The following is a 16,941-nucleotide window of genomic DNA, read 5'->3' on the forward strand; positions in this document are numbered from 1 at the left end:
AACATCCTTAGAGAAATGGAAGAAAAATGTGCATCGCCTAACAACATGAGGCTGTAGATTAAAAATAGTGTTATAAATGTGGTTAGTTGCTGAGGTTCTGCGCAGTGAAACATGAGCACTTGGAGCACTGCCTACATTGCTGAGTCTGTATAAATGCCACCAATGGTGTTGTGGGCTGTTCTGCTCCATTGTAAAGTGTCATAAATGCAGTTGCAAATGTGACATCCACTATTTCCAATGGAAATAGTGGATGTCACATTTGCATCGCGCAACTGGATTTGTGCAACTGTACAATGGAACAGAACAGCCCTATTTTGCAATGCAGTTGGCAGTATTCACACAGATGCAGCAGCATGGGCAGTGCTCCAACTGCCTATATTTCACTGCACAGTATGTCAGCAAGAATATAGACTCAAGGTAGGTTATGGATCCATTAGTATCCAACTCTGTTTGGAAATTAAATAATAAACTTGCCTGTTGCATGATAGTAAAGGTTTTATTCTTAGAAAGGACATAACAGGACCCATGTTCTGAATGGAGAGTTATCTTCTGGGCAATTCCTTGGTAAGTTTTTATTTCCTGTGCGGGAAACTATATAGTTTTGAGTCTGCAATGATACAAATCACACTAAAGTTAGAACCAAATTAATTGGTTCCAACAAAGTCAAGGCTTCCTGTAATTTAGTGATGAGGATGGATCCACAGTTGTAACTAACCATTAGGCATTTTCAAATACAGTGACTGACATCCAGATTAACAAAGCACACTTGCAGTTAACATGCATATGCTTTGGGGAGGGGCACACATGCACATTAACTGCATGTACACTTCATTAGCCTGTATGTTAACCAGTGTGTAAATATTGCTAACAGACCTACTGGTATGCTTTGATATTTAGGGTTCTGGTTTTAGAGCACAACCCACGGCATTAGGGCTTGCACAAGAATGCTTCCTGGTGAATTTACTTCTTGGTGGTGGTTGTCCATCTTTCTTTGTGAACAAAAGAGTGCAAAGATTTACAATATACCTGTTTCAACACAGAAGTTCGGCTCTTTTTCTTAATCCCTATATTTCTGACATGTTTTTCAGGATATTGAATATATTCGCTCACACTACAACATTGAAGACTTTATTTATTTCAGTCATTACCAGAAGGAAGAACATGGTCATTTATACCATTTTGCTCTAAATCCAATCTTTCATCATTACGCTAAACATTTTATGAAGGAGATACTTCGGCTGGCTGACAAGTCTTGTCTCTATTACCCTATTTATCCCCAGTCTGAAGAAGGAAAGGTAAAATATAAATATAAATAGAACATAGGAAACTGCCATATATTGAGTCAGACCATTGGTCTATCTAGCTCAGTATTGTCTTCACAGACTGGCAGCGGCTTCTCCAAGGTTGCAGGCAGGAATCTCTCTCAGCCCTATCTTGGAGAAGCCAGGGAGGGAACTTGAAACCTTCTGCTCTTCCCAGAGCGGCTTCATCCCCTGAGGGGAAGATCTTGCAGTGCTCACACATCAAGTCTCCCATTCAGATGCAACCAGGGCAGACCCTGCTTAGCTATGGGGACAAGTCATGCTTGCTACCACAAGACCAGCTCTCCTCCCTGCCTAAACAAACTGCCTAAACCTGGATGGATCCAGACAAGAGCAAAAAATAGCCCTCAAATGAAGAAGAAAAAAGCCAATGCATAGATATTTAGTCTTTGCAAGGTCATCAAATAAAAGCAGGGTGACTGATTTTTATGTTTTTTCTTCTTAAGTTTATTTCTCTTTCATAGAGTATGTAGATTTAGTCCATACAATATACATAATGTAGACAATTTATATCAATGATCAAAATAATTGATGAGATAAGATTCCAACCATGAAAAAGCCCACAGGAATTAAATATGACATGAAAAAATATAGAGGCTTAATGGGTAGTAAGTAACTTGACCTGTTTCAGGAGGTCTTCATTAAGAGCCAGTCTGCATTCAAAGCTTCAGCATGCTATGCAATAGACAACAACCCAGGAACTTTCCAGTGCTCATTGAGCTGAATGACTTCTCAGTTCCCAAAATACATTCTGTAACAGGGGCATAGCAGTGTTGGAATGGGCCCTCAGACAAAAAGTGATAATGGACCCCTGTCCCTTCACCCCACCTTCTTCTTTAGACAGGCACAAAAAAGAAAGTGAACAGCAAGCTCTCACTCATCTAGCAGCTCCCCTCCCTCAAGGGCCCTGGGACATTTGTCCCTCTGTTCAGTTGCAGCTATGCCCCTGTTCTCTAATATTGGCAAGTTTATTCTGTCAAATATGTGTGATTTCTAAAAAATTTAAATCCCAAGAGTCATACTGGAAAATGTCCTGTAGAGACACTCTTTTGGGCAGTATACAAATGCATCAAACAAACAAACAAACAAATATTATCTTATCTGTTATACCTATATATCTGTTTATGTAACATTACAAAGTCAATAGAATGCCATGTTTGGTGCTCATCTAAATGTATTATAAAAGGATTTCTGTTTTAAAATGCCTGTGTGTGTGTGTGTGTGTGTGTAAAGGTAAAGTGTGCCATCGAAAGGTAAAGTGTGCCTTCTATCATCTCTTTCATTTTTGCCTAGAAACAAAGTAACTGACAGGACTCACTTTCCATTTTAAATCCAGAGCATTTTAGCAAAGGTAGTTAAAGACTGCTCTGCCCTCCCGTTACTCTCACCCTCCTCCCTACCAGAGTTTGAAGTCCAGCAGCAGTCTGATGTCACTGCAACAGGCTGTGCTGAAATCCGTTGTTGTTTTTTAATTTCTGAACACAACAAATTCATTTCTGAACACAACAAAGACTTGGAAATATGTCAGTGTTCCTTGCCTTGCATTACTGTTCTGTGTTTCTTATTTCTCTCCTGCTGTGTTGGTTAAATGCAGACTATTATAATGAACTTCTTGTGGCAGAATAAAGGTGTTTTTATCTAGCTCTGGTATTTATGAAAACATGAGGATTTTTTTCTTCATGTTTATGCAATTTGATCATTTGGATGAAAGTGACATTTTTGTTCAGATGTGTTCCATATGCATTTTAACCCCTCTTTTGCCAAACAATGAGAGGTGAACAGTAAGCATGTAACATTGCTTAATGGGGGTCAGAAGAAGATGATTCATAATCACAGTGAAGGAAAATATCCACCTGGGGAAGCTACTTGTGCTGCAAAATCCCATAAACCAAACCACTTGTTTGTCTGTCATTCCCACTGAGATAGTAATATAATTACTCTCATAATTATCTTCATTAGTGTCGGGAATTAGCTGCAATCCATTCCTCTGCTCTGAGTGTGTTTACTTCTTTGCTGATATTTCTCTTGGATTTAATCAAGGGGATAAAGAATTCTTGTATTCACAAAGCACTGCTGCAGACATCTGTGATGCACTTTTCTGACATTCTGTGTGCTAAAATATAGCTTGTTGTCTTTCAGTTTCAGAATCCCTGTGCCCATTCCCTGACATCTGCCCTTCATTACATGGTTCCCGTGCGACCAAGACGACAGATTGTCTATCCTCTGGAAAAACTTGGCATAAATGCTCCATCAAAGCAGGTCTCTGAGGATCAGGTGGGTAACAGAAGCAGCAGCAAGCAAAAGGCATAGCTCCAGCTAAATGTAGGCTTTGGCAGATGGGACGACATTACTGTCTTAATGTTGGTGGGCTGCTTCTTAATTACCTTGAACCTGATGTTCATGCCCTTACAGTGTCATGCTGGGTTGTATCCTTTTCTTAACATGCATTTCAAATTGAGGATTACAAGCAGCACCCCTGATGTTGTTCGAAATATATGATAGTTAATAATTTCAATATTTAAAATTACCAGAGGCACAATATGGATGTTTTATCATATTATTTTATCCAGCAATTTGTTCTTTCATAAGGAGAAAGAACAAATCAGTCCTAAATTTATGATTCCCCATCCCTACCCCTTTCTCCTGTCAAACCAGTTAGCTGCAATCAGGGGGATGTGGCATTTGGATTGTGGTCACAAAATAGCTCTGCTGAATCTTATGACAACTGAGGTTCATCTAGTTTAGCTTGCTTTTTCCCATAGTGGCCAACTAGATGCTTCTGGGAACACCACAGTCAAGCTTGAACTCAGTAGCCCGCTCTTGCTGTTACTACCCCAGCCCTGTTTGCATTTAATGGAATGTTGCCTCTGAACTTGGAGGTACCATTTCGACATCATGACTAATAGTTGTTAATGGACTTACCCTCCGTGAATTTGTCTAGTCCCTTCTTAAATGTGCTTCCTGAATAGGTGGAATGGTGTGTGATGGGGGTGCAGAATGCATGCAGTAGGAGTACCTTCTGTTGTACATACAGAGCCATAAATTGGGGTTTGTTCTTGTGGTTATTAGATGTGAGAGATTTTGTGGGAGTCTCCCACAGTTGCTTCTTGCACATGCAAAGGAGGTAGCCCTCTTCATAGAAACTATTTTTGCACACAGATTTATCCTTCACAGGATAGAACCTTAAAGTGAACTCATATATGTGGCTGCATAAAGCAATATTTTAAATATATAATCTATTAATTAAGTTGAAGAGTTTGTGGATTTGTTTGTGCGAAAGAGTCATACTTCCCAATGACCTACAGATACCGAATTTTGCATACACAACCCTGCCACTGAAATTAGCTGGATGCACCTTTTACACCAGAATATGCTTGCTGAAAGATCTGAATAATTTTCACACCAGAATTTGCTCACTGAAAGGTTCACATAATTTTTGGTGGTGTTTTCTGAAAAAAAGAAATTCTGAATATCATACTTCCCGATAACCTACAGATACCAAATTTTGCATGAACAATCCTGCAACTGAAATTAGCTGAATGCACACTACCTTTTACACCAGAATGTGCTCAGTGAAAGCTTTTAAAAATGTATTATCATATTTTAACTGTTACAGATAATTATCATATTTTAACTGTTATTGTTCTCAACAGATTTGTAATTCTCAATTATCAGATCAATAATTCAAAAACAACATCATGTCCAAGAGAAGCAGAAGATCTTTCTCAGATTCACAAGTCAAGTCAAGTTTTATTTATGGTCCTAGACCAAACAATCCATGCATACAAATAGCAGAACAATTTATAAAAACTCTATAGGTTCTCATTATACATCTTAAAAGCAATATAACAAAATTTGGCTACAGAGTTAAAATTAAAAACATTTTCATCAGAGAGTAAGAATTTAACAAGTAGTTCAGCAGATCGGTCTGTCTGTTTACAGACCAGAGGTAGAATTAAGTGCTCCCTTGATTGTCTATGTATTTTACAGGATAATAGAATATGCTCAATAGATTCTATTTCCCCACTGCCGCATCTGCAGAAGCGTTCTTCCAGGGGAACACCATTGTATCTCCCGGCTAATAGTGCAGAGGGAAAAGAATTTGTTCTTGCCCTTGTAAATGCCCACCGGAATTTGCTGAGTGTAATATGGGACAAATAATTTGCTGGTGAAAGATCCCATCTAGTTCTTACTCCTTTATAGAATTCTGTCAAAGAGGCCCAGTTATTTTGCAATTCAGTATCTGTCAAACGCTGTTTTACTATTCTTTTAGCATTTCCCAAGTCTAACTCCAGCAGTTGTTCAGGGTCTATTCCTAGAGCAGCAAGCTTTTTACTAACTACAGTGCACCACTGAGGTTGTGGGTTTAACGATAGAAACTGAGGAATTAGGCCCACCGGGCATAGGTGGACTCTCAACCAAAAGTAAATGATTAATAGCCAGGCACGAGATTCGATCTTTATGAGGCCGGCCTCCATACACAGTATTACATTTGCGGTGCATCTTGTAGTCCCAAAGATAGCTCTCAAGAAACCGGATTGAATTCTTTCAAGCATATCAAAGTTCTCATAAGGTCCCAATTGGATCCCGTACAACAGCTGAGGGATAACCTTTGCCAAATATAGTTTTTAAGCCGCAGGAATGGAACCTGTTCCCTGCGTTCTGAAAAATCTGTTAATTGCCACCACACTGCATTTTGCTGAGTCAGCTACCATTCTCATATGTGCCGCTTTCCCAGCATTTTGTTGAAAAACCACCCCAAGATATTTTATTTGATTGACCTGTTCTAATTTATGTCCATCCAAGGTCCATGTAAATTTCCTTGGTTTATTTTTAAAGCACATAATTTTAGATTTATTTTTAAAGCACATAATTTTAGATTTGTTATAATTGATCTTCAAGTGTTCCTCTTGGCAATATGATGTTAGAACATCTAAAGCTCTTTTGAGCCCGACCCTGGTTTGAGATAAAATAACCGCGTCATCCGCGTACATCAGGATCGGGATCTTTTTGTTGGCTAATTTAGGTGCGTGGATATCAACATTTTGCAGCCGTTTAATCAGATTGTTAATGTAAAGATTGAATAAATAAGGGGCCAACACACACCCTTGCCACACACCTTTCTCTGTTGGAATTGAATTGGTTAAATTGCCGGCAGTGTCTAAACGTACTCTTAAAGAGGAGTTCTCATGGAGCTTGATGAGCAATAATAAAAGACTTTGATCTATAGATGTACTAGCCAATTTAGTCCATAGTAAACTCCTTGAAATTGAGTCAAAGGCCATTTTAAGGTCCACAAAAGTGGTGAACAGTGGTCTTTTATGGACCCTAACTTGTTTGTCCACAAGTTGTTGTAAAATTAAGCAATGGTCCATAACCGATCTATTCGGTCTAAAACCTGCTTGCTCATCATGGATTATATGCTCCTCCTCCATCCAAGAGCAAAGTTTTACACACAGATGTTTGGCGTACAATTTACTTATTATATTCAAAAGGCTAATTGGCCTGTAATTAAAGGGATCCTCCCTATTGCCTCTTTTATAGATCGGGACCACCATGGCTGAGCCCCACTGCTGAGGGAATTGTGCAGTTTTCTCAGATTCACATTTATTATGATTCAAATTTAACATATATGGTCATTATTCAATAAAATTAATAATGTTTGAAGTTGAAATCCTACAAATGTCAAACTGTTCTTTTACTTCCCTTTTGCAAGCACATTAATGAAAAATTAATTTTTTCATTAAAATTAGATATATCTAATTAAAATTAGACATATCTAATTTCTTGAGCTTTCCTGTGAGTGTAATCTATGCAAAATGACTTGACTGGTCGGCAGACCTACTTCTTAGTTCGTATATTTATTAATTCCTCAGCTATTGTAGTGATGCCGCATGCTGATTTTAAAAAACATCTGAGCGTTAAAAAACATCTGAGCGTGTTTTCATTACTTTGAAGTAACAAAGGAAAGAAATATGTCAAGGTATATTTCATGACTGACAATTGGCTGTGTATACTTACTTGCATATTGCATAAGGTTCATTGTGAACATATTATTATTAATTTCAGCTGACTGTCACCAAGAGCAAATATTGTATTCAGGAAAACCTTGGTATTCGTGGAGGTTCCATTCCCAGCTAGTGCCATGAATACTGAGTGATTGGGGCAATGACATCATGGGGGTTAGATTCCTTAGGAGGAGGGAAGTAGCCAAAAAACAGCAAGAAAAAAATAGAAATAGCACAGTAAAGTTCTCTACCATGCTCCATGGGTCCCCAGCAGTGCTGCAGTGCCCCACAAGAGTCAGAAATTGACCAAAAATCATGGATTCCCCCCCCCCCATTTTTTGGCAAAACGCGCCACAAAATGGCTCTTTTCAAACTTGCAACTGGAAATTACCTCCGAGGTCATTTCCAGTCACTCCTGACCCATGGATATGCAGGTTTAACCCTCCCCCCATTTTTAACCATGTATACAGAGGTTGGGTGTCCATTACCTGAACATGGATGCGCGAATCCGCAGATGCAGGATCCACGAATACCGAGGTTCTCCTATATCACAGTATCATTTATTTATTTATTTTATATACCACCTGACTCCAAAGGCTCTAGGCGGTTCACAAAGATTTTAATAATTGTTTTGTAGATTCTGGGTTTCACAAACTTCACATAGCTAAAAAGATTTCAGAGTCTGCCTCAGCCATATGGATCATGTTTTTAAATTACTCCTTTTTATCCTTCGGGATTTCCCCTCCAGCACTATTCACCACTCTCTCTCTCCAGTCCCCTATACAGCAAACTCACCCTTGTAGTTGCTTACCCTCTTCTCATCTATCACTGCTTTCTGATACCTTTTAAATACCTCTTCAAAACCTTTACATTTTTCTAACACAACTCTCTTTCTGCTTTTCCTGTGCTCACTCTCCATTCCTTCATTAAGTAAGGAAGTAAGCCTGTGCAAGGCAAAAGTAAGGTCAACTTCCACATACTCCTGCCTTTCTTAAGATAGTCTCTATGTGTTTTATGGTAAAAAATAATTCCCAGTCTTATTACCTTCGTCCCAAAATCCCTTATTCTGTTTAGTTCATAATCTTTCAGAACAGCAATGTATTCTTTATAATGGCACCTATTGTGACCCATTGCAGTGGAAAAGACCAATGATCTATAAATAAATAATAATGTATGTATGCCTTGATTGCATCCCCCACATATAGGCACAAATGCACACACAAACACAGTTCCATCTGTTGTTCTAATCACCTCCACCACTCCTTCTTGTGTCTCTTATCTGCTGCTTCCCAGCTTGTTTCTCTCTCCTCCCACCAATTCCTGGATTACCCATCACACAATGCCAGTACTACTACTGCCCAAGGGCATAATCTACTCATACAGTTCCTGTCACTTCAGTGAAACATGCACAGTAGAACCTCTTAGTGGAATTTGCCTCCAAATCATCTCACACACCCCTGCCCCACACATCCTTCACCACCTGTCCTGACTACATCTTTAATATTCTCTCTGGTCCCTATTCACTTGCCTCCTATGTTTTATCCCATATCTTTACTTGTTACCTCACCACCTTGTTCTCAGTTGTTGTAAGAATTGTTGTATGAGATCAGTCTATTGGTCCATCACACCCAGTTCTTTGCCTGTAAGAAGTGGCATTGTAGAAATGTTGCAGGAGTTTTAATAGCAGCCCTGCAAATAAAGGGGCAAATAATATGCTCGATCTCTGATGGCCTCTCCCAGCCTCTGACATTTTAAGATATATAGGATACTGTATATAAAAATTGTGATGGACACCTTGCACAGGCTGCACTGTGCTGTTAGTGTTTGCGATAGGAGATCCCTCTATGCTCTGTGAAAAAATAGATTTGGTTCTCAATCTGCTTTTAAATCATTATTATGTTGTGTTTGCTGTTTAGGGACTCCCCTAATATCTCTGTATGCTTAGTGTGTTATGATCCTTCAACTTTCATGATATATGTTTCTTCCTGACACAGATAGATTGGTTCTTATACTCCACAGGGATATTTTGCAAATTCCTAGTGGTAGGTGTATGCTAAATCTCTACAGTTATTTCCATGCATATTTACACCTCACCAAAAAGTGGCATTGCATGTTTGGAACACTTATCCACAAAAGCAGATACACAATTTTGTTGAGAGCAGGATTTTCTAAATTGCTAGTTTGGATCCAAGCAAATGTTTTTATAGTGCAAAAAGTTGGGATAATTCTCATCATCATTCCCCATTCCAGTATTTACCAGATTGCTATTGTGCATAGTGCCAGACTCTTGTCCATCCTTCTTCTATCTGTGCAATTAGTTTAATTGCATTACTTACTACTATGGATTTGCAGTAACTGTTCAGAAACTTGTTGCTATATTTGGGGTGCTTATCTTCAATTACATCTGTGTAGTTTTTGCATTCCAGAGTGAAAATCATGGCTATTTGGCTATTTGCTGTAGCCTAACGAATATTTCTAGCTTTCCAAATCAACAGACCTGTCAATCGTTCTTTCCTTTGTCTGCATTGGCATAACATAGCCAGATACAGCCAAGTTTGGGTCCAGAAGGAAAGAATTATCTTAGGAAACCTTAAAATAGTTTGAAAAAAGAATAAAGGTGATCACAGGATACTCCTTAGAAGTGTGTGGAGGGGGAGTGTTTACCAACAGCCCTCTATAAAATATGGTGATAGGTTGGAGTCTTTCATAGGTTCCTTAGCAGGTGCCCATGTCATGCAGGAAGGTCCCTAAAGGCCCTTGCTGTTTTCCACAGATTAATCCTTTTGAACACCTGTCATTTAAAACCTGATATATACAATGTGAAAAATGTTCTGGTTTAACTAGAACATCTTTCAAGAGTGTTATTTTTATGCCGTGTGTATAATTAGCTTGAGAGCAAGGAACTATAATTATTTTTTATAATTATATCTTAAACAGTTATATATTATCAACTTGTTTGCTTTCTCACCATCTGGAAGCATTCTGCTATCCATCTGTTTTGTGTAATTATGTAATTATGAATATAAGCCTTGAATAGGTGAATTAACAAGAATAACTGTTCTATGATGCAGAATAAAAATGTCATATGTCTGTTGAATTACTTCTTGTTTCTGACCATCCATTGTTCATGCTTTATTATTTCTTGCTTGCTCTCAAGCTGTCAGGTTTTTTTACCTACTTTGGGATTCTTGTTTCTCCTGCCACTCACAAAAAGGCTGCAGAAAACTACTACTACTACTACTACTACTACTACTACTACTACTACTATTATTATATTATTGAAAACTTATTTAGCTTGGTAATGCTTCATGAAAGATACACTTGCATTTTCTAATCTAGGGCAGGTAGAATATTGTTTGCAGTCCACCAATTAACCACAATATGGATTATGGTGGACTGTCAACTGTTCTCGAATGGGAGTGGCTACTGCAGAGCCTGTGCCATTTGAGTTTACCAGCCCAACCTGTAAGATGCTCTGGTGGCAGTGTAGAACTGCTATCAATGTGGAATCTAGAGCTGTCACCATTACCCCATTTGCCTATCCATACGCCTCCTAACTGCCCTGTTACAAAGGGGGCTGGTTACCCCTCTTATGGGATCAAGGCCTGGTTATAGAACAAGCTGTCCTCCCACCAGAATTGACACATATACCTCAGGATCTGAATTAAAATAATATTTTATTGAATACAGAGAATGAGGCTTTAATGATTTTGCCATGTGGGGCATTCCCACGTAACAATAGACACTTAAGATGAAACACGTGTCTAGGCACTATTGCTTAGTCTGCACTTTTGTTTACCTGTCTGATTAAATAAATATATTTTTATATAGCAATAGCAATAGCACTTACATTTATATACCGCTCTATAGCCGGAGCTCTCTAAGCGGTTTACAATGATTTAGCATATTGCCCCCAACATTCTGGGTATTCATTTTACCGACCTTGGAAGGATGGAAGGCTGAGTCAACCTTGAGCCCCTGGTCAGGATCGAACTTGTAACCTTCTGGTTACAGGGCGGCAGTTTTACCACTGCGCCACCAGGGGCTCCTTTTTATGTATGTGCTAGAGTTTTATGTATGTCCTAGAGTTATGTATATGTGCTGGCTATATGTGTGCTTATACTTCATGCAGTCTATGAGGGAAGGAAGAAAGGGAGCAAACAAGGGGAAGACAAGACGAGAAGTATCAGAGAGAAATTGGGCACATAAGCAAGAAGGGTTGGTGCAGAGGACCAGAAGGACAGCAGGGGAGGCTAGAAATTGAATCTGGGCAAACCCGGGTCCCTAGAGTGGCTAGGGTTTGTCAGGAGCTTGTAGGAAAGAACAGAGCATGTACGGAGTGACACCAGGGGGAGGAAAACCATGGGGGCCAGACTAGATTACCACAAGTAGTCAGAATTCTTGGGGAATGATGCTGGGGAGCAATAAAGGGCAGCAATCTTGGGAATAAATCCCAAATATTATGCATCTGAGGAGAGGCCAGTCAGAGATGCATCTAGGTAATGTTGGAGCCTGCACCTAGAGGCCTTTTACCTCCCCTATCCCCCTGCAAGATTCAAAATGGGTCATTTTGAGTGTTTCAAGCTAGAAACAAAATGCCCTTCAAATAAGGGCAAGGAGAGGAGAGCTGGTCTTGTGGTAGCAAGCATGACTTGTCCCCATAGCTAAGCAGGGTCTGCCCTGATTGCATCTGAATGGGAGACTTGATGTGTGAGCACTGCAAGATCTTCCCCTCAGGGGATGAAGCCGCTCTGGGAAGAGCAGAAGGTTTCAAGTTCCCTCCCTGGCTGAGAGATAGGGCTGAGAGAGATTCCTGCCTGCAACCTTGGAGAAGCCGCTGCCAGTCTGCGAAGCCAATACTGAGCTAGATAGACCAATGGTCTGACTCAGTATATGGCAGTTTCCTATGTTCCTATGTTCCTAAATAAAGCCCTTCATGCTCAAAACAAAACAACGTATCGATTGAAACGTTTTTACATTCTGAACTCCATTTTGGAGGACTGTTTTTCTCTTGCTGATTGGTTTTGTGGCACAGGCTTTCCATTGGGTAACCATCTCCTTGCTTCCTGGTTGGCTTGTTAGCATATGAAATAAGTGTTGTCATTTGCAACTGAGCCCCATTGGCTGGAGGGAAGGCAGAGGGAGGTGGGAATACAGAATGAGGGAATTTCAAAATGCATTCAAAGGGACTGGAAAGCAGAGAGAGCCCTTATAGTGTGCCTTTCTTGAAGAGCATACATCAGGAGAGGAGGAAAGAATCAAGAAAAGTTTGGGTTTGTGGTTTTCTCAGCATCGGATATAATATTCTATGCTATTACTGCTGTAACTATCTGGTTTTCCTGGATCTCAGATTGACAGAAGCAGAACTTGGATGCCTGCCTTTCTTGCATTGCAGTTTGGTTTGTTTGTGAGATAGTGTTGTGGCAAGAAATGGACAGTGGCAAGTGTGTGTGTGTGTGTGTGTGTGTGTGTGTGTGTGTGTGTGTGTGTGTGTGAGAGAGAGAGAGAGAGAGAGAGAGAGAGAGAGAGAGAGAGAGAGAGATTTCTTGGTGATTGCTGTGATGAGCTCCATGTCTGGCCTTAAGACTAACTTGTGTTTCACTCCATGCTCTGCAATCTGTATTGCAAGGTGTAATGCAGATTGTGGCTGCATTACAGTCAATATGTGGCTGACATTGCTCTAGTTAAACTTATGGCTATGCTTGCTGCTAAGTAAGGGTGCTGCTGTGGCAGCTGTCACAATGCTAGGAACGTAAAGAGTCATAATTGTGTGTGAGAGAGAGTAACAATGATGTTACTGCAGCTCAGGCACTGTGACTGGTAGCAGATCCTGGGTCAGTTATTCTTTTTTGGCCATTTGGACTTTGTTTGAAATGTGTGTTCTGTGTTGGGAGGGACAGACTCCCTTTTACTTTGTGCTTCTACAATGTTTTCAAGGCAGGGTTGCAAAATGCATTGCACTCTATGAGTGCAGCTTGATTCAGCCATAGGGAACAATGGGGAAACTCGAAACACCCCTTGGACTTCTGCCCAAGGGGTACTACTGGGGCCAGTGGGCACACTTTATAGGGTGGATTCCAGGATCTCAGAGAGAATCCCTAGTTTCTAATTATCTGGGAACATTTCATATATAGGACAAAAGTCAAAATTAAAAACAAACAGTTGGGATTGAAAAATCAAAAGGTATTTTAAAAATGATATTTGCCAGTCAGCGTGATTCAAATTGGATTTAGGGAAGGATGGGAAGGAGGGAAATTGACCTTGATATTCTAAACTTTATCTCGGAGGTATCCTGTTTGCCTCTGGGCTTAAAGGGATCCTGAAGGCTGATTCAATGAGATTTCTGCCTGGAGGAGACAGTGAAGCAATGCAGGAGTGTATTAGATGATTTCAGGCTATGGAGAATTGGGCTTTGAGAGTCTCAGGAAATGGCTAAGAGTGATTATACAATGGTGTCTGATTTGAATGTTGTGGGGGGTCGGCTTTTGCAGACCTCAAAGCAAATGAAAAGCCATGCTTGTGCTTTAGAGATGTGCACAGAACCAGTTTGGTTCGAATCTGAACCAGATTTGAAATGACCTGGCCTTTCTTGGTTTTGGTTCTGGTTCAACTGCCAGTCCAGTTGATTACCAAACCAGTTCAGAACTGTTCAGGGGATCTACTGAGGATTCCTCTTTAGCAATAAAGGGGTGGGGGTGGGGGTGGGGTTCCCTAAACCTAAAAGGGAAGGAAGGGGAATCATTTAGTACTTACAAGTACTAGCAGCTCGGGTGGGCCGCAAGGGCAGTGGTGGCTCCCGCCCCCAGCCTCCCCCAGAGTAACCTAACTCTGGGCCATCAGTGGCCTGGTTTGGGCCTAGTTCAGCATGGTTCAGGCCTCTGCACATGCACGGGGACCATTTTATTTACCTCTGCGCATGTGCGGAAGCCACTAAAATGGGCCCCAGGCATGCACAGATGCCTGAACCAGGCAAAAGAAGGCCTGAACTGGGTCACCGCCAGCCTGGGCTACTCTGGGGGCGGCCTGTCCCCACCACCACCACAGCTGCTCTTGTTGGAAATTCTCTGTGGTGAGAGAATCCCTTTCTCAATATAGCAGAGTGCACAGAGGCACGACACAGTGGTAGATTAGTTAGGCATGCGTGTGTGCTGAGAGTAAAGTAACTTGGAGCCAATTGCTAGTTTCAAATCAATATAAAAGGCATTTATTAAGGAACTCCATTCTAGATAGGAAAGTGAGGATTTAGGATCTCTAATCTATCTATCTAAGTGGATGCAGATGGATTCTGCATCCTCTCTGCACAAATGGTGCAGGGAGAGAACCTTGCAATGTTGCAAGGTAGGCAGCCAGGTAGCAAGAGAGAGAAGGAGGAAGGAAGTTGAATCCCCTGAGATTAGCAATCTACATTTCAAAGGGATAGCATCAGAGCAGTGGAGAAGGGATGACAAATATCTTGACCCTCTAGCCCTCTGACTTACTAGTCTGTCCTCCACTGTCTGAGGCAAGAGACAGCACAAAGTCCTTTAACTTTCCAACAGCTCTCGCGCTAATACTTATAAGTACTCAACAGCTCCCTCCCCTCCCCTTGAGGTTTAGGGAACCCCCCTGCCCATTACTGGTAAAGGGGAATCCTCACTGGATTCCCTTTTACCAGGAGAGCTCTGAGCTGGCTTGGTTTGAATTCAGACCAGCTGAGGCTGGTACGGCTCGACCCTGAACCCATTGAGCCAAGCTGGTTTGACTTCAAGCCCGGATGGAACCGAGCCAGCTAGCACACCCCTACTGTGCTTTCCTCTGTGTTTCACTTCTTAGGTAAAGTGTGCCGTCAAGTCGATGTTGATTCCTGGCGACCACAGAGCCCTGTGGTTGTCTTTGGTAGGATACAGGAGGGGTTTACCATTGCCTCCCCCCATGCAGTATGAGATAATGCCTTTTAGCATCTTCATATATCACTGCTGCCTGATATAGGTGTTTCCCATAGTCTGGGAAACATACCAGCAGGGATTCGAACTGGCAACCTCTGGCTTGCTAATCAAGTCATTTTCCCACTGCTACTCTTTCACCTTAGCATACACATGTTTTTTCTCTTGGACCATAATACACATGTGCACCAACCACTCCATGTCAGACATCTCATATAGATTGTCAACAAATGAATCTCCGTGACACTGTCTATTATCTGTGTGTGCTGATTCCCTATAATACAGATTGTGGGTTGACAGCTCAGGCTATCTTCAAGCATGCTCGCTACCACAAGACCAGCAATCCTCTCAAGGAGCCCATGACCAAATCTCACCAAACATTGCTATTGTTTTAATGCTGTTTGTTGCCCTTTTGTTCCTTGATTGCTGCTTAGTACAATTTCCTTCTTCATCTTTGCATTCACTGCCCTTGGACTCAAATGCCCACACGAAGTGGTTTGGCAACCAATGTGATTTAAAAAAACAAACAAAAAACAGATCTATGACATCATCCATCAGATTCTGTCTTCTGAAATTGTTGACAAGTATCACATGGTTTGCCATAACCATTTAGATTAAATAGTTGTGAAGGCAAGTGTGGCCAGGTTCTCATGATCATATTAATCCTGATTAAATGGAGTTGACCAACATTGGTGTGATTGTGTGAGCCAGCATGTGGTGGGAATCCCAGCTAAATTCCATGGAGTTAACCGGGATATTTAATCTAGGATCAGATCTTGGTTAGTTGTCATGATTCATGAGTCTAATTCATCTTCATCTGAGGCAGACCCTGAGACAGAGTCCGATGATGCAGAGGTGGAAGAAGTCTGTGAGGTGCCCCCAATCCAGATCTGAGGGGATCCTATATCCCTTGAACCCCCTTTTCAGCCTGAGGATGCCCTCCAGGACTCAGAGGAGAGGACCCTATATCTCCCTCACCTCCTGTTCAACCTGAGGATGCCCTGCCCCCGTTGCCCTCTTCTTTCTCTTCTTGTTCATAAGAGGAGGCAGAAGCCACACCAGTCCCAGCACCAATGCTTTGGCTCTGTCGCAGCCAACAATTACAGAATAAGGCACAGGTACTTTAAGTGTGGTGCCTGGCCACACCCGTCTGTCACAGAGGAGCGTGGCCAGGCGCCACACTTCCCCTTCAAAACCTTGCTGAAGCAACATTGTTGCCAAGTTCTCAGCCTGCTGCTTATGCTTTACCTTGCTCCCCTGTAGAAAGGGGTGTGGGGACAATGGAGCAAGGGGGGACAACTGTCCCTCAACTGCTGTGGTCTTGGTGGGCTGCCACAGCACCTCCTTGCCCCCCCCCACCCAGCTGGTGAATGAAACGTGAGGCATGCCCCCTCCTCTCCAGTCAGTGTTTCATTGAAACACTAACTGGGCTGGGAGGGAAAGCCCAGCCAGTGAGCATTTAAATGAAACTCTGGACACCTTGACCAAGATCCCCTGATTGAGTGAAGCCACTCCTGTCACTGATCCTGGTTACCTGCATGCAGTATGTGCCATGCCCTCACCTCCATGTCTATCGTAGACACCCCTGCTCAGAGCAGACCTTGCCCACTGACACTCTGGCCCTCTGCCTCCACTCCATGTCCATGGAGCCAGAACATCTTTGGCTGCAGACTGCCTGGCCACATACCA

The 16,941-nt window shown here is 41.6% G+C and overlaps 1 protein-coding gene across 8 annotated transcripts in view; it reads left to right on the forward strand.

The window, feature by feature from the left end:
- Positions 1-16,941, forward strand: part of CFAP61 (cilia and flagella associated protein 61) — a 230,732-nt gene that overhangs the window by 101,115 nt on the left and 112,676 nt on the right. For all 8 annotated transcript variants that reach the window (XR_008306425.1, XM_053247244.1, XM_053247246.1 and 5 more), the window contains 2 exons: positions 1,089-1,295; positions 3,462-3,596. Coding sequence is in view for 7 of the 8 variants with exons in the window: in XM_053247244.1 (XP_053103219.1) it covers positions 1,089-1,295; positions 3,462-3,596 (342 nt within the window). In the remaining variant the exon portion in view is untranslated. The remainder of the gene's footprint in view (positions 1-1,088; positions 1,296-3,461; positions 3,597-16,941) is intronic.

Source organism: Hemicordylus capensis, chromosome 4 (assembly GCF_027244095.1).
Source record: "Hemicordylus capensis ecotype Gifberg chromosome 4, rHemCap1.1.pri, whole genome shotgun sequence".
Classification (NCBI taxonomy): Eukaryota; Metazoa; Chordata; class Lepidosauria; order Squamata; family Cordylidae; genus Hemicordylus; species Hemicordylus capensis.